Below are 25,985 nucleotides of genomic sequence, written 5' to 3' on the forward strand. Positions count from 1 at the left end.
ATATATATTTTGACGTCATTGTTAATTACAATATCAAGTGTTTTTACAAAATTATAATGAAGAGAGTTGCGCGACCAAGATGGAGGATATCATGAAAATATGCATTTTCTATTGTGAACACTTGTCTGATGCGGTTGAGTTTGAGTATAAAATTATGAAGCCAAGATTTATTTATTAGAGAGAATGAGTACAATCAACAAGAACAAAAAGTAAAAAGTAAAAAGTAAAGAATTGACATAACTCCGACCTGTTCCCATCATATGTTGTTGAGTTCTTGGGACAGGAAAGACCTGAGATACATTGTCAAAATATCTCCCTATTTTGATTCCTCATATTTTCTTTTCTTTTCTGTTGTTGTAACATTGGGGCAAAAACGTTGTATTGAAGAATGAATTGTTGAGTCAATTGACATATTAAACTCAACCAAAGGAAAACAAAAAGAAGTCTTTGAATAATGCCTCCTATTGTTCTGTAGGGCAAAAAACGCATGGGCAGCTAAAAGGGAAGCACCTCACCAAAGATATGTACATAGTTCCTCAAACCGCCAAGGCCACAGAGGTCAATGCAACATGCACGCCTATGTAACACACCCGTCAAATCCGTAACCATAAAGGGAAGAAAGCTCACTCACCTGAACAGATATGAAGTGGCGAGTCAGATCAAATGGTGAAGATTCATCACCATTTACACATGCCACTACATTACTCAATATGTACATCATTCTCGACAGAACATTGATTGATGATATATTATATGTGCAAACATATGTACTGTCTTTGCATTAGTAGCCAAAGAAGTATCAAATATGCACCTAAATAGTATTTCATGTCTTTAAATGTATGTGCTGATGAATATAGACGAGGCAGACACAATGAGGTTTTTTAATGAATGACGCTGAAAAGGGAGAATAACAAGGAATCAGAAACTCACTTGAATATTGCTGCTCTTTAAGTGATAAGAAAACAAACAATGAAGAGGCAAAAACATTTAATCACGGCAGCTTTAAGGCTTGCTTCACTTGTGCAAGCGCCGATGGGTGCATCCTACTAATGGCAGAGTTAAAGGCATCTCCATGAAGTGTAGAACATGTCTGAAGGTTCTCACGCGTTGATTTCTCTAGTGACATCTGGTAGATTGGGTCGGAAACTTTTATCTAAATAAGATCCAACCCCCCAAAAAAGATGTGTAAAAATCAGTGGTTCTGTAGAAGCTGGTTCTTTAAGAAACCCATATTTTAAATTAACTTTTACCTGACTTTTACGTAACTCTTTGCTTGGCGGGGTTTCTTCTCCTTGAGACCTGCTTGAACTCATGTCACCGCTGGAATTATAAATTGTATGTTTTCTTAATACTTAGTGTTGTGAACAGTTCAATAACAAATTACAAAAGTGACTTCAAATTAATATACTTCTTATGTAAGCAATTAAATAAAGTATCTGACCTTGTTTCTTCTTCTGTTAACTCTTTGTTTTCACCAAGGATCACACTGGTGCATGTACTGTTTCCAGAAACACGATCAATTTTATTACAAAGATACATAACTCAAACTGTTAACTCTCGACTTTGCAAACGTGTACCTTAGTATTTGATCAAGCTTGTCAAGAACTTGAGGCATTCTCAGTGTAAGTATTATGGAAAGAGCCAAAGCAAATGTCTTTTTTTGCATGGGAGACGCATGGTCCACCTGCACAAGTAGATGCAAGACTGAAGTGAGTCAGATAATGAAAAAGAAACATGCATTTCATCATATAGAGCAGTTAGAAAATGAAATATTGCTTACGATTCAAAAAAAGGACCATTTAAAGACATGAAAGATTCCGGCAGGCCCATCATAAAACAAATTAAATAAATATTCCAGAAATCTGTTCGAACAACCAGTTATGTTGAAGATGTGTTCTCCACTGACCTTGTCGAGCCAAATGTCAATGAGGCAAAGGAGTATGTTGTCTTCGACTGGGACCCCTGCCTGCTGGAGTAACACTGAAAGAGATGAATCAGATGTTAACTGGGCCAGGTAAGTGGTGTTCATCACCAGAATCCTTGCAAGGATAGCTGCTGAAGACGCTTTAACTGCAGTCTTGGATGGATCACGGTCATCTCCTCCACTTAAGCTAATAATCACCAGTTTCTGCGAGAAAACGAACAAATCAACTCCATCAGATGTATTAAGGAAGAAAATGGATTTTTCATCCATCAAAAGAAGACTAGAACTTCACCTGCAAACAGCTGCTGATGAGAGGGGGCACTTCCACAGGAAAACACTGCTCAATACACAAGCACATGTTCATATCAAGAAGTTAAAACTTGGCGTAATTTCATGCAACACGTATATAGAGAGCCATAACATAAATTTCATTAATCATGCCAAAAATTCCATAACATAAATTTCATTAATCATGCCAAAAATTCCATTACTGGTCAATATCTATGTATACCAAGAGATGAGGCTATGTAATACAGAAATATAAGCAGTGCAGGTACAAACTTAACAGCAAAATAAGTATCTCTGGAACACAAACACCATTACAAAAAGGATACGACCAATTGGGAAAATGGCAAATTATACGCACCTGAACCAAGATGTCAATCACTGGAAGAATCGAGAGTAACCCCTTATCATTTACATTTCCAACGATAAGATCAAGAATTTTGGCAACATTTGAAGCATGCATATTTAGAAATTCTCCTCCATCCAAAATGATATACGATTCCATGATACTGACAGCAACCTATTTTTTGTCAAGATGTTAGTCAACCTTTTCTGGAGCATATTGGTAATTTGAATGTCTCAAGGATTATTGATCACACATGTTCCAGTAAATCTGAACACACAAATATATAGGTCATGAATGAATCAAACAACTCCTTGAAAACTTAAAAAGCTCACCTGTAAATGATCAAAACTTCTTTCAATGATCTCCACCATATAGGGAAAGCATGCTAATAGCTGGGGCACCATCATAGGAGCATAGGAAAGTGTGGTTTCCCATAACTGCATATGTAGAGAAGTGTTACTAATATATCTCATTTTTATCAGCAGCAGAAAGGTATACATGTTATGAAATGGAAACTTACTGCCATGCTATCCTCCAGAAGGTTGAGTGAATCAGGGCTATTAATGTCAATGCCCTTTTGGAGTATTGGGAGCAGTATGCTATAGCAAATGGGAGACTGATAACCAAGTGCAATCACAAAATTCCGAAGTGCAACAAGAAGCTGAATCTGTAGAAGGCTTTCACCAGAAGATTCCTCCCAAACCTGTTCTTAAGTCAAGCACATAGATAGTAAGACATAAATTGCTCACCAAGACAAGAATACACAAAATAACAAATCCAGAACGAATACTATTATACCGCTTGGAAGAATTGCACCAACTTTTGTGCATACGGAAGGACTTCGCTAACATGGCCAATAAGAGTAGAAATCAAGTTCAAAACTTGAACCTGAAAAAAGATGTAAAGATAGAAAGTTGTATGAGTCATCGAAGGAAGTATAATGGCAAGAATGGTATGGTATAATGAATTTGATGCAGCTACATCAAGTACCTTCGAATCAAACTCTCGAACTTCCTCGACCATTTTGAAACATGATTCCCAACAGATTGGAAGAAGATCAAGAAAACTTTGCTCCGAAAAATTCGCATCCTCGACATGTAAGCACAATGACCTACTAGCTGCCAGCTACATAAGTAAACAGACGATCTCAGAGGTAGCCAGCCAATATACAAAAAGAAAGAAAGGAAGAGAATGTGCTCTGAATGCAAGGCAGAAAGATAAAAGCAACAAAAGATGAGACTACCTTGACAGCGAGGTCATTGTCTTGCAACAATTTGATCAAAGAACAATAAACTGCCCTTTTTGTGTCATCCTTAATCTGCAAGGTTGTAATCATCAACCATATACCATTATTAGCCAACCATTTTTCAGCCGAAATATAATTTACGAAAACTAGGGTAGAGAAGAGAACACAAACCAACAGGGTAATTAACCCTAAAAGCCATTTGTTACAAATAACCAAAAACAAATCTGCTTTTAGATGGATAGCCCTCATTAACTCAACTTATGGACAAGATATTATGTCATTTTGCAAATTATGTTATAATCTTAAGATGCATTTTTATAAAAGATAAGATGTGATTTCCTCCAAAGCCTTGTCAAGCTTAGCTGCATAAACACGGTAAAGCCAGAGTAAAACAACAGTACCTCTGAAACCCAATGTCCCAATATCATAGCGACTTTTCGGTGGATGATACGCCTATTTGGATGGTCATTTGAGAGCTCAAGGGATAGAGCACCATTAAACCTGCAGCCAAATAATCCGATCATTAAGAAGGGTACACTAATTAGTTGACTAAACAAAAACTTTTGTCACATTCTGCTGGCTGGCAAAACGAAGGTCCAAGACACAAATGTTTAGAGGAGGTGAAAAAGAAAAATCCAGACATTAGAAGATCAAGAGCATACCAATCTCTAAAATTAAGATAATTCGAGAGCTCATAGTAGACATATGCAGTAGCAGCATATGCCGCATCTTTAAGAAGTAGTGCAGGAGTTATTTCAGTAACAGAAGGGGGACAATTATTCATTGCTTCTTGAAGGATGGACACAACAATAGGTCCTAGCAGCTGTCCACAATGATGGAGACAGAAAGTGTAAACATCAGTTATAGTGTTATATCAATTAGCAGACTTCTTTTATATTTTTTTGGGTTACATTTCGCAGACTTCTAATCAGAACAGGATGAATTGCTTAAGACTGTTTGCTACTTACTTGGCTGTAGTTCTCAAACAAAACCATATATAGAGCTTCAGCACAAGGCCTCAATTTCTCTGTCCACTGAATCATGTCCTGCTCATGATGAAAGGACTCAGGGTTCTGGTACCACTCCTCTAGGTCACTTGCTGTTAGAACAAAATACCTGTTGGAATGTTGATGGTTAAATTTCAGTAAACTTTTCTTCCAGGAATCATTCATACAACGACCAGAGAATGGTGATTGTGTGGAGGTATGAATACATGACACTATCACAGTTCACACCAAAACAAATGACTTAATGCATGCAATATTTTTCAAAGTAACTCCACCAGGCCCTGAGAGTAACAATGCCTTCTCATCTATTCCATGCATTTAGCAACTTTTCGGTGAAGAGACTGAGAACAGAGATACATAGATGTACAGCAACAAGATCATTATGTGTCCACAAGATTGCCCCAGCTCATATTTTGTTTGGATCTTGCATTGGTATTTAATTTCTGTACTATCAAATTAACTTAATAAGAACTAAGGCATGAAATAATATGAAATTAACAGGGTCACAATTTGGTAAGTAAGAGAGACCCAAAAAATTTGAATTCACATATCTTACTGTTAGTTAAGAGTATTACCTTCTCACTAGTATGTTGCACAAAAGAACTATCCTTTCATTGGGTAAAAGTGAAGACACAATACCACCAACTGCGTTGGAAGCATTCTTCTTCCTCTGCTCAAATGTAACTCCATTGTCATCCATCACACGACCAGTTAGACTTGGCTTATATTCTTTACATTCAAGCACAGATTTCACCATCACCATACACTGAATAAAAAATTCTTCAAATGGCAACAATGACTGTTCAGGGTCTGTTATCTTGTTTAAGCAGAAATCCACTACAACTGGAAGAACACATTTATCTCCAAACGAAAAAGGATGTCTGCTTTGAATAGCGCCTAACACTTTCATCAGCTTGACACATGCCTTCTTTACAAACTCCCAGAATTTAGGATCTCGATTCTGAAAAGATGAATCTGCAAGGCGGCTCCACACAAGTTAGCAATAGCATATATATGTGTGGTGACAGGTCATATGGATGAGAAAAGAGTTTCCAACACACAAAAAAAACTCACAATATGGAAGAAAGGATTGAACCGCGTTCAAGAGCGCAGGAGAGACTTCTTTCACTGGTTGTATCTCCTGAGAGAAAAGAGTTAGCTGTATATTCTTATATCTGCATGTAGAGCATATGCCTGAGAGCAAGAAAGATTTCTATATCCTGATATAGTCATCAATCTAGTAAGGTTATGATTTCAACTTAACCAATGGAAGAAATGGAAAGGGCGGGGGAACAAAACACATATTCGGTGAAAATATACCATTGAAGGTGAATGTGATAATGAACTAAAACGATTCATGAAAAAGTATAGTGTATCTACCTGTATATATTTGGCATCGCGTTGAAATCCTGAAATTATCAGTTGGCGCACTATTTTCAAACATAAAAACCACCTCTCACAAGTCAGAAAAAGCTCATCGTGATGCTGCTCGGCACTATTTGAACCATAGCTCTGAGCCATTGTTGAAAAGCCATGTAGAATTGTTTGGACATCAGTTTGCCAAAGGTGCCAACTAAAGTCGAAGAATTGCGACGAGATCTGCCAACAAATTAAACTGGACCTTATCCTTAACTAAAGCAAAAATGAAGCTTTCGTCCAACAATAAATTTATACAAGAGGAGAAAGGAAACTGATAAGGGGATGATGTTAGTAGCAGACTCACCTCAGCGAAGGTTCTCTGATCCGCAGCGAGGCGTTTGGTGGATAATTCCTTTAAGGTTCGAAAAAGAATCAGAAAGATTCTGTGAGAAGCAAGAACATCAGCCGAGTGAAGCTGTTGCGCTAGTACCGAAAAGAGGTCAGGCCTGACATCATGAAGCACGCAATGTATAAACTCAGCAAATCAAGGAAGATAGTGTCAAGTTAATATGAACTATGAAGTGAAAATGCTAACCATTCTCTAGGATAATCAAAACGAGCTATCTTTGATATGAGAACAGCCAACATTTCCGAAATCTGCCATAAAGCAAACAAAGTCAGATTGATATGCTTACAAAGTACAGTCTCAGTTGGTTCAGTTAAGGAAAACAAATCAAAACCAGTCATCAATAAACAAAGCAAATGTTACAACACCTGGTAGTTCTCTTCTCTCAAGTGAGACAACAATTTCTGCCTCAGATGACTCTTTTCCTCGTTGCTCATACTCCTGTAATAATTGCCAGAAAGAGTGTCAACACCTAAAAAATAGCGTGGTAACTTTATAGAGCTCGCACCATTACAAAGCTAAGAATCTAAACCAGCCAGCTAAACAGAAAATTATAAGTAAAATTGCCGAAATCCGGAAACAACCTGAACTTACCATGAATTTCGTCTGTTCTTCCAATGACGGTTGATACTGTTCTTGAAATACACTGAGGCCATCAATCTAACGTCCACATGGGACACCAAATCCTTGGATGCAATTACTTCCTGCAACCAAACCAGAGGAATGAGCGAGTAAAATCAAGCTGACATTAGCAGAAACCACAAGAGACATAGATTAGAAACGCTACCATAAGGCAAGAACAGAAACCAGGTCTACTCTCCGACTGAGACAGAGCCGCCTCCGCCGGCCGCCGAACAGTCTCGTCACCGCTCATTGAATTTGCTAATAGCGTGTACATCGCCGGCAAATCGGAAGCCGACAACGCCATCAGATCCGACGAAATTGTTTACCTAATTAACCAAGGAAGCGTCGAGGATGAACCCTAGGGGTTTGTTACGACGACGATATAATCTCACGGCGGAGGAAAGAAAACGAAGCTGGTAGAGACAGAAAAGAGAAGAATAAAGAAGATCGTCTTCTTCTTCCTCGTCGTCTTCTTTCTCCGTCTGTCAACTTCTCTAAAGCTCTTTAAACCGAAACGTAACAATGTCAATAGTGAAAATGTTTTTTTCTTCCCTTTTTTTCACAGTTGAAGAAAAAAAAATATACTTACCGTCGCTCTGATCGGATTCCGATCACCCAACCGGAGACTTTCGTTTGGGCTGATTACAGAGTATTGGGCTTTTATCAATAAGCCCAAATAATCATAGCGCGTGATCGTGACGGCGCGTGACCACAAACGAACCATGATCGTTCGGCTTGCTAAAATCTTATTGGTGGAAATACGTGGGATTGCATCAAATTTGCCACGTATGATACCCGCCTTAAATTGAGAACGGGAAGCAACCGGGAATTGTTTTCGGGAAATACGGAAGAACCCTAATAGTTTTTGAAGTTACTAATATCCCCCATGAATTTCTTAATCTAATTGACAAATTTGGTGTCTTTTTGTAAGACTATTAAATATGGGAAATACTCTAAATTAAATAATAATAAACAGGTCATTCGAGAAATATTATTTATTTCCTTTAAACCCTGCGAACCTATTTAATAATGACGTCTCTTCTCGATTTTTCCCGAAGCGTTGAGCTCCGTGAATAAGACACCGCTTAGAAGAAGAAGAAGAAGAAGAAGAAGAAGAAGATTCGTTGACAACAAAAAATAAAAAAAAAAGAAGAAGATTAAGAGGTTGTACATTCGGGATGGTGAGAACAAGATTGGCGATTTCTGTTGTTCTTGTGTCCACATTGTTGTTGTTGAATGTGGAGTCGAAGAGCGTTGATCCTTATAAGGTAACGGTGTTTTCCAATTTCATGGAACTTTATCCCAAATTTGAAATTCATCTCGTTTTATTTTCATTCACAAGTCTCTCGGAAATTGTGAATTGGGTTGGTGATTTCTTTTGATTATCTCCTTTCTCATTGAAGGTTGGCTCTGTTGGGTTTCGAGTATTAGTGAAATTCAATGATCATTTTGTTTATCGAATCGGTGCTAACTTCGGATTCGTATTGGGAATTAGGGATCAGATACAAATTAGGCTCTGTATTTGGTTGACAATTTGTGGATTGTATAGTAAAGGAGGAATCTTGATTGATTAGGTTTTGCTCAGCAGTTTTTGCCATTGATTAGAAAGATTATTAACTAATGCATCTTCAGGTTCTTGGAGTATCTCGGGATGCAAAGCAGCGTGAAATTCAGAAAGCTTTTCACAAGTACGCACCCTTCTTTTCTAGTCACCGATTAAGTTAAGAATTCGAATGATGATCGACGAATAGAATTCTTTACTCATTTACCTTGTGATTGTTTTGTAGGCTATCTCTGAAATATCATCCAGATAAAAACAAAAACAAGGGTGCTCAGGAGAAGTTTGCTGAGATTAATAATGGTGGGTATCAAATTTCAGCCCGAGGAGATGGGTCCTGTAAATGAATCCTTTAGTACATTATAAGATTTTTCTTGTTTTATGGCACAAAATGAATTTATGTTGATCTGGCTTTGACAAGTTTAAACCCTTATTTATGTGTAACAGCTTATGAGATCTTATCTGATGAAGAGAAGAGGAAAAATTATGATCTTTATGGAGATGAGAAAGGACAGCCAGGATTTGACTCGGGTTTTCCCGGAGGTAATGGTGGTTATTCATACTCCTCAAATGGTGGACATGGTGGTGGTGGTTTCAATTTTGGAGGGCCAGGTGGATGGCAAAATATGGGCGGTGGGGGAGGCTCTAAATCGTTTTCTTTCTCGTTTGGCGGTCCTAGTGAAAGCTCCTTTGGTTTTGGGATGGATGATATCTTTTCCATGTTTTCGGGCGGTAGTTCTAAAGGAAAGGAGCAGTTTGGTGGCTTTGGTAGCTCATCAAAGGCTGAATCTAAATCAAAGAGCAGTACGGTAGTACCTATCAGAACCATAAATTCTCAGGTCTATAAGAAGGAAATTTTGGACCAAGGGATGACTTGGCTTGTGTTGTCGTATCTTCCATCTCAAAGGGGAACCCAGTACCATGAATCGATCATAGAGGAAGTTGCTGAGTCGTTGCAAGGAGCTTTAAAGGTAAAACATATGTTTGTCGAGTTAGTTGATTTTGGTGTTAGACGAAAAGTTTAGTTTTTCTTTTTTGTTGTTTACATGATTTAACTTTATGTTTACAGGTTGGGCGTATAAATTGTGAAACAGAATCCTCTCTTTGCAAACAACTAGGCATAGTTCCTCGTAGGGCTCCAAGGTTGTTTGTTTATTCATACACGTCAAGTGGCAAAGCTACCTTAGCAGAATATACTGAAGAGCTTGTTGCAAAAAAGGTGAAAAGTTTCTGCCAGGAACATCTACCGAGATTCTCAAAAAGAATTGATCTGAATACATTCGATGTTTCTGCTGTTAGCTCACAAAGGACTCCTAAAGTTATGCTTCTGTCAACAAAGAAAGACACTCCTGTTATCTGGCGTGTTCTGAGTGGCTTGTACAATGGACGCTTTGTCTTTTACAACACAGAGGTTTGTTCTATTTTTGCTCTAACTTCCACTTACATCACTATCCCTACAGTTATTGTTTCTGCGAGACTCTTCTGGTCCTAGAAAGTATGGGGTGGTGGTTTCCTGGTCCACGTTAAAAGACGAGACATCAAATTTTTTTGAACTTAATATTGGGAATTCACTAGACATGAAATCTTGTCAGCTAAAGCATTTTCTTCTCATGATCTTGTAGGTCCATGATACTTCTGATCCAAAGATACAAAAGTTGGGGGTTGACGCGTTTCCGGCAATAGTTGGCTGGTTATCGAATGGGGAGAAGCAAGTCTTGAAAACAGGTATCACTGTGAAAAATCTGAAATCAGCTGTCCAGGAACTTGGTAAATTACTTGAAGGATTTGAGAAAAAGAACAAGAAGGTCTCTTCTAATAGTCAGCCGGGCCAATCACCTAGCGAGTCCTTGGAAACGATACCTCTTCTTTTGAGGTCAAATTTTGATTCTATTTGTGGGGAGAACACTCCTGTTTGTATCATCGGTGCCTTCAGATCTTCACATGGTAAAGAGAAGTTGCAGTCAGTAATGTCCAAGGTAAGCAAATATATCACCCCTATACTCTATTTATACGCCTTTGGGGCAGCATTTATATTTAAACACAGTCTTGGATAAATTCAAAGAAGTGAAGCGGTGTATTTCATCAAGCCATAACTCTTTTGGTTCTTTGACTTGATGATCAATAATCCTCTGGCTCTATACTTTGTCCAGGTATCCCAGAAATCACTCTCTCGACGACAAGCTTCAACCACAGGTTCTCAGGACACAGTATCCTATTCGCTTCTAGACGCAACAAAACAATCTGCGTTCTTGAGCTCCCTTGACAAATCAGAGTTCAAAACTTCTGATAAGTTCCTAATAGCTTACAAGCCTCGACGAGGTAAGTTTGCTACATTTAAAGGCGATATGACTATGGAGGAAGTTGAGAAATTCGTAGCAGCTGTTCTTAACGGAGACATACAGTTCACGAAGACAAGACAGAAACCTCAGATCAAATGAGAAAGGTTTTATTTCATCATACACTAGTTTCAGAGATGTACATCGTTTTGGAGGAGAAAGTGTTATTTTTCACGTTTCCTGTGTTGCAATCTGCTTTTGAATGAAAGTTTGTGTATTGTCAAGAGACGTGAAATAGTTCTATAGGACTAGATTTACGTCATTGTACTGAGTTATTTGTAATTATTACAAATTATGATATAAAATGTTGGGTTCGACTTTAAAGCTTAAACGCCTCCACACTTCCGATATCAAAGACCGGTAAATCTGATTTACTGATTCCAGTTAAACGCTCCAGGTCAAGCCAGTGTTTTACTTTTTGGCACACAAAAAAAAAAGTTGGGACTTTCGGGCCTTTGACCGGGGATCCAACGGTCGAGATTAATAGTGTTGAACCGGAAAAAACCAGTTAAGATCCGCGCACAAACTTCTTGATTGAACCGGCCAATTTATGGTTCCAGTTAAAACCCTCTAAACAAACAGACTGTCGATTTTTGAGCAAAAGAGAAACCCTGATTCTTCCTCACATTGTCGCGAGCTCTGGTTCTGCTCTCATCCCCTTCGCTAAATTGATTTGCGGGTAGTTTTACAAGTCTCATTTTCTTGCTCCTGGATTTCGTCAATTTCCAGGTTCTTACAATCACATTACAATTTCGTTTTTGGTTTTCACTGTTCTTTGGTCGTCTTTCTCCTAAATACGCTTCGATTAGTTTCAATCCAATCCTTTCAGTTCCATGAATCGATTGTGTTTAGCTCACTAATTTTAGCATGGTTTGAGATTAGATTCAGAAAAACCGATTCATTAACTGGTTGACAATGCTGTGGTTTTACACTGTAGTGTTTGATCTGATCTAAAATGTTTGATATAATCGTATTGTTTTGTTTTGGATGTAGAAAACTTTGAGGTTACTGTAAGATGCTATTGATGGATTATGTAAATTTCTACTAGAAATCTCATTTAAAAGATGTATCAACTCTAAAGCCTTGTGGTTTTGTTGCAGATAGATGGTTCTATGAATTTTGCTGAGAATCGTTTATTAGATAGGCCATCTTGGACATGGGAATCCAGAATATTTTATGGCAAGTGGCAAAGAAATCATTCACTGGAAGTATTATAGGGCTTACCATTTCAGATAGATGTTGTAGCGTTGTTCCGGTCAGAGGAGATTCCATGTCTCCCACATTCAATCCCCAGCGGAATTCTTATTTAGGTAAGTGTCTTTTTGCGAAAATATTCGTGAAAGTAGACTCTTGCTTCTTTTTTGGTCCATTCTTTGTTCTTATTAGATGCTCAATTGTTAGTGCAGATGATTATGTACTCGTGGACAAATTTTGCCTTAAGGATTATAAGTTTGCGCGTGGTGATGTTGTAGTGTTCAGGTATGTTCGCTCTAATGCCATTTTCAGTCATTCTTTGACAAGAGAAGATAGCTCTATAATGAGTAGTACTTGATTACGTATTGGTCTCTAGTTAATGTCTTTTCTTGGATGCTTACAGCATTCCCAATTTTATTAAATATTATTCACTAGAACCTTACCAATGATTTTTTCCTATTTGTGGGGTTGAATCATGAAATGTGTGCATATTCAATCTCTGGACATGGCCCCCAAGAAACTATACTTTTGGATATAACGTAGTCTAAATATTTAGCCATGAAACCTAACTCTTTGGATTCTGTTCTTGTCTTTCGCTTCCTTTGCCAGCTTTTTATGGCTCTTTCAGGTCTGAATCTGTCTCGTAATGTTCCTCTGACATTGTGTTGTATGTGTTCTAAGTTATATATTTTAAAATGCATCATTAAAAGCTCCTGACAATGTGAAGTGCATATCTCTGGCAGCTCTCCGACAAATTTCGGGGATAGATACATAAAGAGGATCGTCGGGATGCCTGGCGAATGGATAAGTAGTTCTCGGGATGTGATCAGAGTCCCAGAAGGTCATTGTTGGGTAGAAGGAGATAACAAAACTTCCAGCTTAGACTCAAGAACCTTTGGCCCTGTAAGTTCTCTGCTTCCAAACCCCAACACATAGTTTCATAGATTTTTAACGTAGGTGATGCACATGATAATCTTCAAGGCTTGTCCCTCGCTCCCATGTGACTGATCTGGATAACTTGTTTTGGCAGATTCCTTTGGGTTTAATTCAAGGAAGGGTCACTCGTGTCTTGTGGCCTCCTCAAAGAATAAGCAAGATTGGTCAGTAAAGCTAATGGAGAAGAAGAAGAATGAAAAGGTATGTTTCTTCTTTCCTCAAGATTCTCTGCTAAGGAATCTGCTTCATACCAAAGAATGGTTTATCAGAAAGATTGAAAGGTCGTTTTTTTCTCCCCTTTTTCATACAATGTAGGACTCCTCCTTGACAATTTTTCTGGTGTCTCAAATGGGTCTAGATTCAAATCCAAAATTGTTCTCCATGTTCCTCAAGATTTTCTATGGGAACTCTCAATTTTTCAAACACATACTCCGTTCTCAAATCGGAATCAAAGTAACATATTCTTGTACTACTAGTTCTGGTTAGCTTCGATTTCTTTTGTTTCGGTTCCATTTCAGTTGATTAAATGAAATATACTTGGTCGATCCGGTTTGGTCGCTGGTTCGAACACGAGCCATCCAATCATAAAAGACATATCCACGGGAATAAATAAATGCTGTAATAAATTACTGTTGTACCTTGTACGCGTGGTAAGTGTGATTAATTCTTAATTAATTTCCTAAAGAATAAGGCCCATGGCCTTCTTGGCTAATTTGTTTAAATAAAATTCTGTTTATTATATAAATAAATGCATGGAAAATTCGAAAGCTCCCCCTTGCTCTGGCGTTTCTCCTTCGGGGTAAGATCAATTTTCTTTTTCTCGATTTTCTCTGTCGTACGAATTTTTTCTCGTCTTCGCTGGAAATTTTCTGGGGTATTTTCCGTTTCTCTGTCCTACTTTTTTTTTTCCATTTTCCACTCGGCGGTCTTGCGAACTACGCAAGTTTTCTTAGTTGCTACTATTTCGTTACCTTTTTTTTTTGACATTTTGATCGAAAGCTTTTTCTCGAGATTAACGCTCTCTCCTTTTTTTTTTTTTTTTTTTCCATTTTATACCAATTTAATGTTGTATTTCGTGAAACGCAAACTATTTTCTGGTAATTTTCTCTTGATTTTGGTTATCTGTTCTTCGTTGATTGTGTAATTTTTCTCGCTAGTTCTGAGAAATGTTTCTCGATTGTTTGTGGTTTCGTTTCAGTGTGGTTTATTTCTCTGTTCAATCGATTTCCCTTCAATTTTAATAGCGTGTTGGATCAGATTCTTCAGTTGCTTTTGCTTCGTATCTTCAAATTGTTATGCGTATTGGTCAAGATCTGTGACGGAAATTGAGATTTGTTGTTGTTGTTTTTGTTACCTTTTCAGGTTGGTGGATTTGTTCGAAATGGGAAGACTATTTGTGATAGACCTCGAAGGACTGGTTTATAGCTGCAAGCATTGTCAGACACATTTCGCAGTTACTAATGACATTATCTCAAAGGTTCATTTCTTGGCATGATTCTTCCATATTAGTACACTTATTCCTACCATTATACTTTGCTCTTGCTTGCTTGTTAATATTTTGGTCTAATACATTTGTTAGCCTTAACGTTGCAGAATATAGAAGTTTACAGAGTTTAAGTTTTGTTCTAAAAACTGATTGAAAGACACAACTTACAGTTTCAGACTGATCATTAAAAAACATGGACAATGGAAATTTGCCATTCAGTTGTTAATGATCAATTCATGCTCTTGAATTGACCCTTGAGGCCAGATGATTGAAACACACAACACCTCATTTCCTTACTAATCAAACAACTTGGGAATTGATCCTTCAGTTCTTGTTTTCTAGTTTCCTGTTGAACTGATCGAACACACCATGATTTGTGTTTCTACAGTCGATTTATGTTCTTGAATTGATCACACAGCTACCTGATTTGTCTTTGTGTTTTTGCTTGTGTTGTTTCCAGTCATTTCACTGCAAGCACGGAAGGGCTTATCTTTTCGACAATGTGTAAGTACTACTTACAAGGATTTTATCATACAAGGACTCGTGACAAGGTTCCCTTATTTATTAGCAACCCTTTTTGAATTCTTAGTGTCAATGTGACGGTTGGAGAGAAGGAGCATCGCGTCATGCTGACTGGTTGGCACACCGTAGCTGACATCTTCTGTGTTAGCTGTGGCTCTCTTGTTGGCTGGAAATACGTACAAGACTCAAAACTCATACTTGTAAACAACTTTCTTTGTGATTCTTTGATGCTAATTCTCTTTTTCTCCCTCAGGAAATCGCTTACGACAAGTCTCAGAAGTACAAGGAAGGAAAATTCATCATAGAAAGGTTTTCATCTTTCCACATTTAATAACCAAAATTGAACCCATAAAAACTCATCGCAAAAATATTCAAACGATGATTTGGTTTAATGTGGATGTTGTGTAACCAATGTGACCAGGTTTAAGGTGCTTGGGCCCGATGGAGGAGGATACGACATGAACCACGACGAGCCTATGACTGGAAGCGATGAAGAATAAAAATATGGTATATCTCTTATTTTAACGACCCATTGGAAATACTTGGCAAGTGGTCAATGCTTCGTATAGACTATCGGCTACCGGCAAACTCGCCGGGAAGAAAAATCAACATTTTTTCGGGTAAGCGTTCACAAGAAACCAAATATTCATATAAGAAACAAATAGTTTTTTATGAATTTTAAAACTCGATATTATAATGCATATCAAGTTTTTATTCGTTTTTGGAAAATTGTTTTGTGCGATTAGAATTCAATCATTCATTGATATGTCTAACGACACATATGCATATCTTATACGTGTGATATATAGACACTTTTCTTAAAAATGAGATTTCTCTACCTAGTAGTTATTAGTTAGCGACAACTATGAGCTATTACAACCTGCACGATGTTAGATGAACAAAATGGATGATTTTATAAAAATAATGTATTTGGAAAGACTTTATTCTATTTTAATGAATAAAATAAAGCTAATAACATAAAAGGACGGTATTCGTAGGACACTAACAAATGATAGAGCTTGTGTAGCCATTTTTCCTAAAATTTATTTAACTATCAGAAGTTACTTTCACTGATGGTTCTCTACTATGCTCATACACTTGGATATTTAGGATTCAATATCATTATTGTATTCTATCTAGTGAGGGGTAAAAATGTTTAGAGTGTGGTGAATCTTGTTAATAAGAAGTAACTTTTTTCAAATACAATTTTTGCAGCTTTAACCACATAACTTTCAGCAACCATAAATCTTTTGGAGCCATAAGAGCACAAGTAGTGTTTTCGTAATTACTAAATAGCATGTTCGTGGGTAAAGACTGAGCACGTGTCCGGTGGGATCTTTGTTTAGATCATCTGCGTTTTGAACCCGATGCTTCGTGTTCTGTTCAAACTTTCAAAACCCCATATTCAATTATTTAAGAGGAAAAAAACAAGAGATATGGTACGACCAAGGGTTGTCTGGTTTGAATTCGGAATTTTAAAAAATTGAACTAATTATATAAAAAAAAAAATCTCGTTGAGAAGAACGTCTTCCCCACTCTCTCCCTTCTTCTTCTTCTTCTTCTTCTTCAACTCAAAACTTCTCTCTCTCTGAATCAATTAAAAAACGGTTTTGGGTTGTTGTCGTCTGTTCTCTAGTGGCTTCTATTATTCTCATTGGTGGCTGTTCAAGCTCTGGCTGTTCAAGCTCTCTTAGGGCCCCCCTTAGTGTGATCTCAGATCTGATTGGTCCGATTCCTTTTTCTTTTTATTTGGAGATTTTTGTTGTTGCGCAAGTTTGGACACGAGACCCAGAAAGCTTCAATCTCAGGTCGCAAAAATGTTGACCCACGACAGAGATGAAGAACTCTATCTGTTCCTGGAGATGCGTCGTCGCGAGAAAGAACACAGAGCAGATTCTCTTTTAACAGGTCTGTCTTTCTCTCTACCTCTCAATGTTTTATGAAAACTTATATATAATTTATTTGGCAATGGTGTTTGAATTTTTTCTGTCTCTTTTAGGATCTGATAATGTTAGTATCAACGGAGCGTTGACGGCTGCCGCGGCGGCTCTCTCTGGTGTCTCCGAAACGGCGTCATCTCAACGTTATCCTCTCCGGAGAACCGCCGCCGAGAACTTCCTTTATTCGGAGAATGAGAAGTCCGATTACGATTGGTAATGTTTCCATTTTTTTTTCGCCTGTAAATTATCAATTCTAGTATCAGAAATTTGCAAGGATAATCTCAAGTTTTTTTGTGCATTCAAATACTAGAAATGTTAATTTAGGAATATACACTTCTAGTAATTGAATTTGTCCAAATTAGATTGAAATTAACACAAAACTAAGGTTCAACTACATAAAGGGGCAACTATTTTCCAGGAACTCTTGTTTTACGTTATTTGAGCTTAGTGCTAGAGAGTAAATTATATGTTTCATTCTTCGATGGATCATTGGTCTCATGTTATTGTCTCTTGTTCAGGCTGCTAACGCCGCCAGGCACGCCACAGTACAAGAAAGAGTCACATAGAAGTGTAATGAATCAGCACGAAGCTCCCAATTCTCGACCCACGGTTCTTAAATCTCGGGTATAAACAAACTTATTAGACAGAACTGATTCATTTCCTTGAAACGCCTCTGGTCCAAGTTTACGTTTGTCTTTGTCATTATAAGCATTGAAATTCTTGTGTTGGGTTCTGCAGCTAGGGAACTGTCGTGAAGAGATCGTCTCTGGGAACAATAATAAGCCCCAAACGAGCTCTTCCTCTGTAGCTGGACTCAGAAGACCATCTTCTTCTGGTAGCTCAAGGTCAGCGAGCAGACCTTCCACACCAACCAGAAGGTCTACAACTCCAACAACCTCCACAACAAGGCCCGTGACCACCAGAGCTTCAAACTCTAGATCCTCAACACCCACCTCACGTGCCACCTTAACTGCTGCACGAGCTACTACATCCATAGCAGCTCCACGAACCACTACTACATCCACAGCAGCTCCACGAACCACTACTCCATTGACTGGTTCCGCAAGATCAGCTACTCCAACTCGGTCTAATACTCGACCGTCTTCTGCACCTTCTAAAAAACCACTATCAAGGCCGGCCACACCGACCCGCAGGCCTTCAACCCCGACCGGTCCATCAATAGTTTCGAGTAAGGCTCCGTCCCGGGGGACTTCTCCTTCTCCTACTGTGAAGTCGTGGAAACCGCCAGAGATGCCTGGTTTCTCTTTAGAAGCTCCACCAAATCTGAGGACGACTTTACCAGACAGGCCGGTGTCAGCTTCAAGAGGCAGACCTGGAGTAGCCTCAGCACCAGGTTCAAGATCGGGTTCCATAGAACGCGGAGGTGGCCCCACCAGTGGCAGCATCGGAAATGCAAGAAGGCAATCCTGTTCGCCGTCCAGAGGTCGGGCTCCTATCGGGAACACCAACGGGAGTCTCACTGGTGTGCGTGGGCGAGCAAAGGCAAGCAACGGCGGAAGTAGCTGCGATAGCTTGAGCCCAGTGGCTATGGGTAATAAAATGGTTGAGAGAGTGGTGAACATGAGGAAACTAGGTCCACCGCGGCTAACCGAGAGCGGGGGTCAAGGATCAGGGAAATCTAGCTCAGCTTTTACCAGCCTTGGATATGGTAGAACCCTCTCCAAAAGCTCAATCGACATGGCCTTAAGACATATGGTACGATCACGTCTAACAATATTTGGTCAAATTTTCTTTTTTAGAGTAGCATCAGGCTTTTGTCAGCTGTAACATCTGAAATCCTCCGTAAAGATTTTCTCACAAGCTCGCTATAGATAAAACATGGGGCCGAAGCTCGATGATCTGACTCGCAAGAACAGTATTTCCTAAAGGTCTTTCTGGTAATAATAACACAATTGTTGATCTTTCGTGTGTAGGATATAAGACGAGGCATGACGGGAAATCTCCGGCCGCTTGTGACAAAAGTTCCGGCATCATCAATGTACAGTGTGAGAAGTCGGCCGGGTAGTGTCTCAAGCTCTCCGGTGGCCACGAGCAGCACTGTGAGTTCATCAGAACCGAGTGTTGACAACATCAACATTCTGTGCTTAGACGGGAACGAAGCCGAAAATGATGATCTTCTTAGCGAGAGAAGCTATGCTGCTTCTCCTCGAAACCAGTTCCCCAAGTTCACATCTTGACCCATATTGTTATGTATCCTGTGTTCTTGTTTTTTGTTCTCACACTTGGAAGCAACTTGTTTCTAAGTGATCATCCGTATAATATATGAAACTCAGGTATCAAATGTCTTTTTTTTTTTTTTCCTTGATAAATGTTTTCTCAGAAAGCAACTGCTAAAGGATGTGTCTGAATTTTTAACCTTAAGCATTTTTAACCAAGTTCACGATTATAGATATAGAACTAAGTGAGAATCGAGAAACAGAACAGAGCATGGAAATAGTAAAGAAGAAAAAGAGAGCATAGAAATAAAAGAGATACACAATGGCCACAACCATAAGCTTTTGCCTTGATATCTTCACCTCGACACCCTCTGATTTGGCCTTTTGCATTTGAATCTCGCACTTCAGTAAAAAAGGAACCGGAGACATGATCTCTTGTATTTGAAGATCCTCTGAATCGTCTTTTCATTTAGAGTGTTTCACTTACTCCGTCCTTTTACAAAGCCACTTCTTAGTTCAACATAGTAATTCAAGCTGTGGACTAAAAGAAAAAAAGTGTACCAAATGGTTAATTCCAACATGACCGATTCAAAAAAATTGTACGAAAAGAATCTCCAAATATATATTTGAATCTTTTATACTATATGCAGGGATGAAGCAGCGACATGAAAATGGTTTTGGGTTTTCTTACAAGTGTAAACAAAGGAACGTAAATCTTCATAAACTTGTCTCTTTAGATTTATATGAGAGTCAAGAAGAACGAGTCGTTGTGAGGATTTGGATTCGTTGAATCGTCTTCACGTTTAGAGACAACAATAAATCAGACCTTAAGTGACCAGTAAGTAGTTACATGCCACAACTCCACCAAAATCGTGTTTATACTTCTTAATTAATACTTAAATTTTATAAAGATTTCTTTTCTCAATGATAATTGGTCAAAAACATTTTAAAATTATTTTACCTTTGCCAACAAGGTGGACTTTTTCAAATTTTGATTTTGTGGCGCAAATAAGAAAGAATGGCGCATTTCGTGGAACGATGATGTCATTTGCCAATCTTAAATTTGATCAATAGAAATTATCAAATTACTACTGATAAACGATTCCTTTTTGGAAAGAAAGAAAGACGCAAGGCAATGTGAAAACAAAAATTCCTTTTTGGATCTTTGAGTTGGGAATTGGAATTTCGAACTTTCTCTTTGGATGATTTAATTTCAGCGTAATGATGACGTCGAGTAAAAGCTAGTTTGATGACGTATTTTGTTTCTATTTACCAAAATATAAAATGTTGGAAAAAATATAAATGCATGGTTGCCCCTGAACGGCGAGAAGAACTTTCGTCAAATTAATGTGCCGTGTAGTTTGATAAAACAAAAGTTTATTACTATCGCTCTTAATCCATAATTAGGTATGTATGAACCTTTCTAAACTTAAATATGTGGCTTAAATTTGTTCTAAATAAAAAGGTATAAATCCATTGAAATTCATAAAAAGGTTTAAAAAAAAAACATTGTTATAAACAATTATTTGTAATATGTGGTTGTCCATTATATGACACATTAGTGAGTTCTAGAAGATTTACGGGGTGTTATTGGTTTATTAATTTGTAAATTCATATAGGATTTGGAATTTTCTATTAGTTATAAAATCAAGATATATAGATTTTGAAATAACATGTGTTTACCCATGAATTTGAATCCTTCTATTTTTCTCTTTCAATTCCATACAAATTCATTTAAAACATAATTTGAATTCTCAAATCCAAAAACAAATGACTCAATGAATAACATAGGATTTTAACTAGTATTTATAAATCATAGAACTAATAACTCATGATTTTAATTAGGATTTTAAAATCAATGATTAAATAACAAATAATTTTTGTTTGGATTTCTAATTCCTTATAAATCAATGAACCAATAACCCCTCTTTAGTAGAAAATCCTGCTGCAGAAAAATCAAAAAGGAGTTCGCCCTAATGCTTCCGAGGAACCGCTTGAAGATTCCAGAATGACGTTCTCCCGCCAGCAAAGCTTCTCCGGTGTCCCTCCCTCCCTCCCTCCTAATCGGTAACAGTCCTCTCTCTCGAGCCTTCCCAGCAGTCACCTAAGGCTCTTCCGACGAGGTTTCTATCTCGATGGCTTCTCTTTTGATGGTCTCTATGAATTTTCCTCGTCCCCATTCGTCAGCTCGTCTCGCTTACCTTAGCCTGAGACTTTCTCTGAGCTTGCGGCCAGATCTTCCTTCAGTACCGGAACCACCAGATCCACCTGAACCACCGGATCCACCAGACCTTCCATCATTTCAGATCTGTGTCGTCTTGGCCTCTCTGCTTACCTCGTCACCCCTCAACATCACTCATCTACTCTCACCGCCACTCACAGCCGCTCATCGAGTCTTGCCGTCTGTCTTCATCCCCCACCGTGTTAAAGATCCAGAAGCTCACCTCCATCTATCCCTTGTTAAGGCTACTCCCGTTGCCAAATATCCTCCGCCAAGGTCACAGAACCTGGTTTTTCCCAGTCTCCCCCTTGCCTCTCTGTCGTGTGCTCTGCAGGTTGTTGCCCATGCAGTAGAGTTTGGAGCTGCTTGCTCGGTTTTCATCACCCCAAGCTCTCCTTCTCTTCATTGTTGCCAGGTTATGCATCTGTACTGTTCTTTGAGCCCGATAACTTTATACTTTGCCGTGGATTGTATTCGTATGTCCTTAAGTGGCAAGTTTATCGCCTTGGTGCGATCCTTTACTGCAATATGAAGTCTTGTTTAATTCCTTTGTGGTAGATTGGATTAACTAACTTATTGTCCTTTTCTCCGGTGAAACTGGTTGAACTAACTTATTGTCCTTTTCTCCGGTGAAACTGGTTGATTTCTCCTTTATGGAGTATGTACTCCTCCCAAAATTTCCACTTGGTTCAAGTGGTGTTGTTGCAAGGAGTTTGAAGTCGAAGGTCTTATACACTTTGATGCTCGTTCTATCTTCAGGCTCAGCTATATGGTGCTTTGTCACCTTTGCGTCTACTGCCGAATTTCCGATTGTTAAATCTGCACTTGTTGCAATTTCAATCATGGGTATAAGAGCACTATTTGTGTTCTATATTTCCCAAGGCTTCGTTTCACTTTTTAGCACTATTGGCGCCAAGCTTCGAGGACCCCTCCTTGTCTTTAGTGGATTAAGTGTTGTGTTTGCCCCTATCTTTATCATGTTTGTTTTCCGTTTAGCTCTGGTAGCAGCGGTCGTTTTAGCCGGTTTGGCTTTGTTGTCTTTTGGTTGGAACATGTACTCCTCTGATGGAGAGTAAGAGATTAATATAAAGTTTAGTTTGTTCAAAAAAAAAAAAATAACCCCTCCTTAATCTCTAACCTAAACCCTAAGTTGTATCTTTATATAGTATCTTGAACAATTGATGAGAGATAACAATCCCCAAAACTCTATTATTCATAACAAACATTCAATTTTTAAATTATAATCTTGGTTTAGTTACAGGCAGGAAAAATAATAATTAAGGAGAAATCTAACCAATGCGACTTTTATTTAAGTCTCGTCGTGGGGAAAGTAAAATAAAAAATACAAATAAAAGTCTCGTCGTGTAGCTGTCACTGTCGTATGTCACTTTCTAGCATCAGCAGCCGAGCATAAACAACAAAATTAAATACCTTTTAGAGTATTCACTGTTCATGAGTTCTGGGTTTGGTTTTGTTATGCTCAACAATTTATTGATATCATCACCTCACGAAAAAGTAGAAATTTTACTCCACACCAAAGCAAACTTATTATTTCTCTTTGATTAACTCAATATGGATTTCTTCTTCCACTAGCAAACCCATTTTCTTCTTCTTCTCTATAATCTCATCGTTACTTTCCAGATTCTGTATCAAGGAGACAGGTCAAAATCGAGGTTCTTTTAAAGAAAAGTTTCATTTCATATCTCCATCATATTTCCTCTGTTCTTCAGAGGATTTTTGTCGAGTGGTTGTGATGCGTTATAATTGTTTCGGACTTCTTGCTATGTGCAAAGGAAGTGATCGTCTTGGACAAAGAGAAGCTGAAGGTAATAATATTACAACAATTCGATTGATAGTGTTTACCATGTTTTAAGGGTTTTAAATCTTGATCTCAATTTTGTTTCTGCCTTTGGCTTACAAATTACTAGTGATTCTGTAGAATTCGACAATGGTTGACCAAATCAAGTCACTTCATCTTAATCTTCTGTGCTTCGAACATCATTCGATGATCTCTCACAAAGTTTCTCTCTGTTCTTTGAATAATCAGAGATCTGTACCAACAATGTGAGGGTCTTTTCATATAACTCATTAAGATCTGCCACTGATGGTTTCCATCCAACGAAGAGAATCGGAGGTGGTGGCTATGGAGTTGTCTTTAAGGTGATAAAAAATCATCTTAAATGTTGATATTTTCTGGTGAATTTCGTAAACGGTGTTGTTGAATCTTGCAGGGAGTTTTAAGAGATGGCACACAAGTAGCTGTGAAGTCCCTTTCAGCAGAATCTAAACAAGGGACACGCGAGTTCTTGACCGAGATTAACTTGATATCAAACATTCATCATCCTAACCTTGTTAACCTCATTGGCTGCTGCATCGAAGGGAACAATCGGATTCTTGTATATGAGTACCTTGAGAACAACAGTCTTGCTAGTGTTTTGCTTGGTAACTTTTATTACAAACCACAATTGCATTCTTGGCTACCAAGTCCCATTGTGTCCTGTTTTTTTCTGATGTTGTTTGAGTGATATCAGGTTCAAGGAGTAGATATGTACCGCTTGATTGGTCCAAAAGAGCTGCGATTTGCGTTGGGACAGCTTCGGGTTTAGCTTTCCTTCACGAGGAAGTTGAACCTCATGTTGTTCACCGTGACATTAAGGCGAGTAATATCTTACTAGACCGAAACTTTTCCCCCAAAATTGGAGATTTCGGGTTGGCTAAGCTTTTTCCAGACAATGTCACACATGTCAGTACCCGAGTCGCTGGAACAGTGTAATAAATCGCTCTATAAACATATCGGTTTCCATCTTTCCTCTACGTATATTTTCAGCTGATGAAACTGAGATTACAGGGGATACTTGGCTCCAGAATATGCACTTCTTGGTCAATTGACAAAAAAAGCGGACGTTTACAGCTTCGGAATACTCGTGCTTGAGGTCATAAGTGGTAATAGTAGCACCAGAGCCGCCTTTGGAGACGATTACATGGTTCTTGTTGAATGGGTAAAGCTAAAAGCCTCGTACCTCAACACAATATATAGCTCTATGTTTGTGTTAATGTTTCTTACAAGTGAAAAATAATACATTTTCAAAATGTAAATGCAAACACCCCAAATGCAAAAGTTTTGTGTATAAAATACGAAGTTGTAGTCTCATTTGAGCAACCAATTTGATAACATTTAAATGCGAAAGCAAGCAGAACTCAATGCTTTAAACTGTGTGTTTGGGCAGGTGTGGAAGCTGAGAGAAGAAAAGAGGCTACTAGAGTGTGTAGATCCGGATCTAACCAAGTTCCCCGAAGACGAAGTGACCCGTTTCATCAAGGTGGCTCTTTTCTGCACTCAAGCTGCGGCGCAAAAGAGACCAAACATGAAGCAAGTGGTGGAGATGCTTTGCAGGAAAGAGCTTAACCTCAACGAGGATGCCCTAACGGAACCTGGTGTCTACAGAGGTGTCAACAAGGGACGCAACCACCGTGGCATCGGTCTTAGAGGCGGCCAAGGAGGCAGCTCACAGGAGAGCTCGTCAACGCAACGTTACAAAGGGCAAAGCTCTGCCGTTCCACAAGGGTCAACTTCCACGTCTAATATTTCCTTTCAGAGCATCACAGAGTTGGATCCTAGATGATTTTTTCTGTTAATAGAGCACAATTTTATTCTTGAGTATATTAACTAGTTTATGATGTATTAATATCTTATATATAGGATATATATGAATAAACCAAAGATGCCTATCTGATCAATTGTAATGTAGTTGTCTGACATTTCCCAAAGTGTCAGAAGCCATCAGTTTAAAATTATGATTGGCATGAGTTGCAACATTCTTGAATTGAATGATTGATACCTTATTAACTTCAATCATGGACAAATAATGAGATAAGTAAAATATTGGGAACAGATTTTATGCACCTAACTATGCTAGCTTTCAATTGTCAAAGTCAAGATGCTTCCATAACTTCACAAGTTGTTTGGATGAAAGATGTATGTGGACTTATTTCCAATTCAATTACTTTGTACGAGAACATTAGAAAAAAAAAACACAATATGAAGGATAGATTAGATACAATAAATAAAAAAAAAAAATTCTAATGAAACTAAATATAACAAAATGAACTACGAGGAAAGTGCCACACACATCTAGTACCTAAACCTCGCTTTGGGACTTTAGGTGCCTTCTTAGTTATAGCAACAAAATAGTTAAATTCAACGAAATAAATGTTTAATTTGTCCAGTCAACTATGAACGTAAGCGTTTATCATTCGTAAGAATTTTCTTAGCTACTAAAATTCCACCATAGGCGGCCTAACAATTAACAACAGTAATCAAAGATTAAGACCATATCAAAAGACAGCTTAATAATTGCTTTGTCCTTACAAGAAATATTTATTTAAAATTACGAGAAGATTCTAAAGCTCATCAACAT

At 38.2% G+C, this 25,985-nt stretch overlaps 7 protein-coding genes across 13 annotated transcripts; 6 read left to right on the forward strand and 1 right to left on the reverse strand.

The window, feature by feature from the left end:
• Positions 1–152: 152 nt before the first annotated feature.
• Positions 153–7,742, reverse strand: LOC9318661 (importin-11). 2 transcript variants are annotated; one of them, XR_002333478.1, is made up of 24 exons: positions 7,361–7,741; positions 7,168–7,277; positions 6,942–7,014; positions 6,763–6,824; positions 6,532–6,673; positions 6,189–6,407; positions 5,883–5,949; positions 5,384–5,783; positions 4,770–4,917; positions 4,464–4,624; positions 4,203–4,302; positions 3,799–3,873; positions 3,546–3,680; positions 3,354–3,443; positions 3,076–3,258; positions 2,888–2,992; positions 2,571–2,729; positions 2,217–2,261; positions 1,907–2,128; positions 1,578–1,684; positions 1,442–1,498; positions 1,251–1,320; positions 931–1,153; positions 153–631 (listed from the first exon to the last, which is right to left on the reverse strand). XR_002333478.1 is itself a non-coding variant. In XM_002884660.2 (24 exons), the coding sequence occupies exons 1-23, from the start codon at positions 7,499–7,501 to the stop codon at positions 992–994; spliced, it is 3,033 nt and encodes a 1,010-aa protein (XP_002884706.1). In that variant the 5' UTR covers positions 7,502–7,742; the 3' UTR covers positions 825–894; positions 986–991. The 2 variants fall into 2 exon arrangements, 1 of the variants encoding a protein (XP_002884706.1); XM_002884660.2 differs by lacking the exon at positions 153–631 and adding an exon at positions 825–894 and having other exon boundaries at positions 986–1,153; positions 7,361–7,742.
• Positions 7,743–8,221: 479 nt separating this feature from the next.
• LOC9320773 (dnaJ protein ERDJ3A) lies at positions 8,222–11,415 on the forward strand. Its single transcript, XM_002882548.2, has 7 exons — positions 8,222–8,465; positions 8,830–8,885; positions 8,985–9,058; positions 9,203–9,726; positions 9,825–10,166; positions 10,378–10,731; positions 10,906–11,415. The coding sequence occupies exons 1-7, from the start codon at positions 8,376–8,378 to the stop codon at positions 11,191–11,193; spliced, it is 1,728 nt and encodes a 575-aa protein (XP_002882594.1). The 5' UTR covers positions 8,222–8,375; the 3' UTR covers positions 11,194–11,415.
• A 141-nt stretch (positions 11,416–11,556) lies between these two features.
• Positions 11,557–13,860, forward strand: LOC9318662 (mitochondrial inner membrane protease subunit 2). 2 transcript variants are annotated; one of them, XM_021033082.1, is made up of 6 exons: positions 11,557–11,770; positions 12,192–12,401; positions 12,498–12,570; positions 13,029–13,188; positions 13,316–13,422; positions 13,537–13,860. In XM_021033082.1, exons 2-5 carry the CDS (start codon positions 12,248–12,250, stop codon positions 13,391–13,393), a joined length of 465 nt encoding a protein of 154 aa, XP_020888741.1. In that variant the 5' UTR covers positions 11,557–11,770; positions 12,192–12,247; the 3' UTR covers positions 13,394–13,422; positions 13,537–13,860. The 2 variants fall into 2 exon arrangements, with proteins under 2 accessions (XP_020888741.1, XP_020888740.1); XM_021033081.1 differs by having other exon boundaries at positions 11,558–11,820.
• Positions 13,336–16,738, forward strand: LOC9318663 (protein yippee-like At3g08990). 5 transcript variants are annotated; one of them, XR_002333481.1, is made up of 8 exons: positions 13,817–13,871; positions 13,990–14,020; positions 14,584–14,698; positions 15,168–15,211; positions 15,297–15,405; positions 15,483–15,538; positions 15,651–15,849; positions 16,445–16,738. XR_002333481.1 is itself a non-coding variant. In XM_021033083.1 (6 exons), the coding sequence occupies exons 1-6, from the start codon at positions 13,974–13,976 to the stop codon at positions 15,727–15,729; spliced, it is 450 nt and encodes a 149-aa protein (XP_020888742.1). In that variant the 5' UTR covers positions 13,938–13,973; the 3' UTR covers positions 15,730–16,002. The 5 variants fall into 5 exon arrangements, 1 of the variants encoding a protein (XP_020888742.1); XR_002333480.1 differs by lacking the exons at positions 13,817–13,871; positions 13,990–14,020 and adding an exon at positions 13,336–13,422; XR_002333479.1 differs by lacking the exon at positions 13,817–13,871 and having other exon boundaries at positions 13,938–14,020.
• LOC110230378 (mucin-5AC) lies at positions 15,767–19,487 on the forward strand. Its single transcript, XM_021033080.1, has 6 exons — positions 15,767–15,849; positions 16,985–17,137; positions 17,229–17,382; positions 17,688–17,793; positions 17,908–18,885; positions 19,104–19,487. The coding sequence occupies exons 1-6, from the start codon at positions 15,786–15,788 to the stop codon at positions 19,365–19,367; spliced, it is 1,719 nt and encodes a 572-aa protein (XP_020888739.1). The 5' UTR covers positions 15,767–15,785; the 3' UTR covers positions 19,368–19,487.
• Positions 19,488–21,402: 1,915 nt separating this feature from the next.
• LOC9318664 lies at positions 21,403–22,683 on the forward strand. The gene is made up of 3 exons (XM_021033637.1): positions 21,403–21,982; positions 22,126–22,167; positions 22,206–22,683. The coding sequence occupies exons 1-3, from the start codon at positions 21,482–21,484 to the stop codon at positions 22,641–22,643; spliced, it is 981 nt and encodes a 326-aa protein (XP_020889296.1). The 5' UTR covers positions 21,403–21,481; the 3' UTR covers positions 22,644–22,683.
• A 271-nt stretch (positions 22,684–22,954) lies between these two features.
• Positions 22,955–25,383, forward strand: LOC9318665 (putative serine/threonine-protein kinase). The gene is made up of 6 exons (XM_002882552.2): positions 22,955–23,393; positions 23,615–23,727; positions 23,799–24,009; positions 24,099–24,336; positions 24,416–24,566; positions 24,795–25,383. Exons 1-6 carry the CDS (start codon positions 23,321–23,323, stop codon positions 25,188–25,190), a joined length of 1,182 nt encoding a protein of 393 aa, XP_002882598.1. The 5' UTR covers positions 22,955–23,320; the 3' UTR covers positions 25,191–25,383.
• Positions 25,384–25,985: the final 602 nt, after the last annotated feature.

Source organism: Arabidopsis lyrata, assembly GCF_000004255.2.
Source record: "Arabidopsis lyrata subsp. lyrata unplaced genomic scaffold ARALYscaffold_3, whole genome shotgun sequence".
In the NCBI taxonomy this organism is placed as follows: Eukaryota; Viridiplantae; Streptophyta; class Magnoliopsida; order Brassicales; family Brassicaceae; genus Arabidopsis; species Arabidopsis lyrata.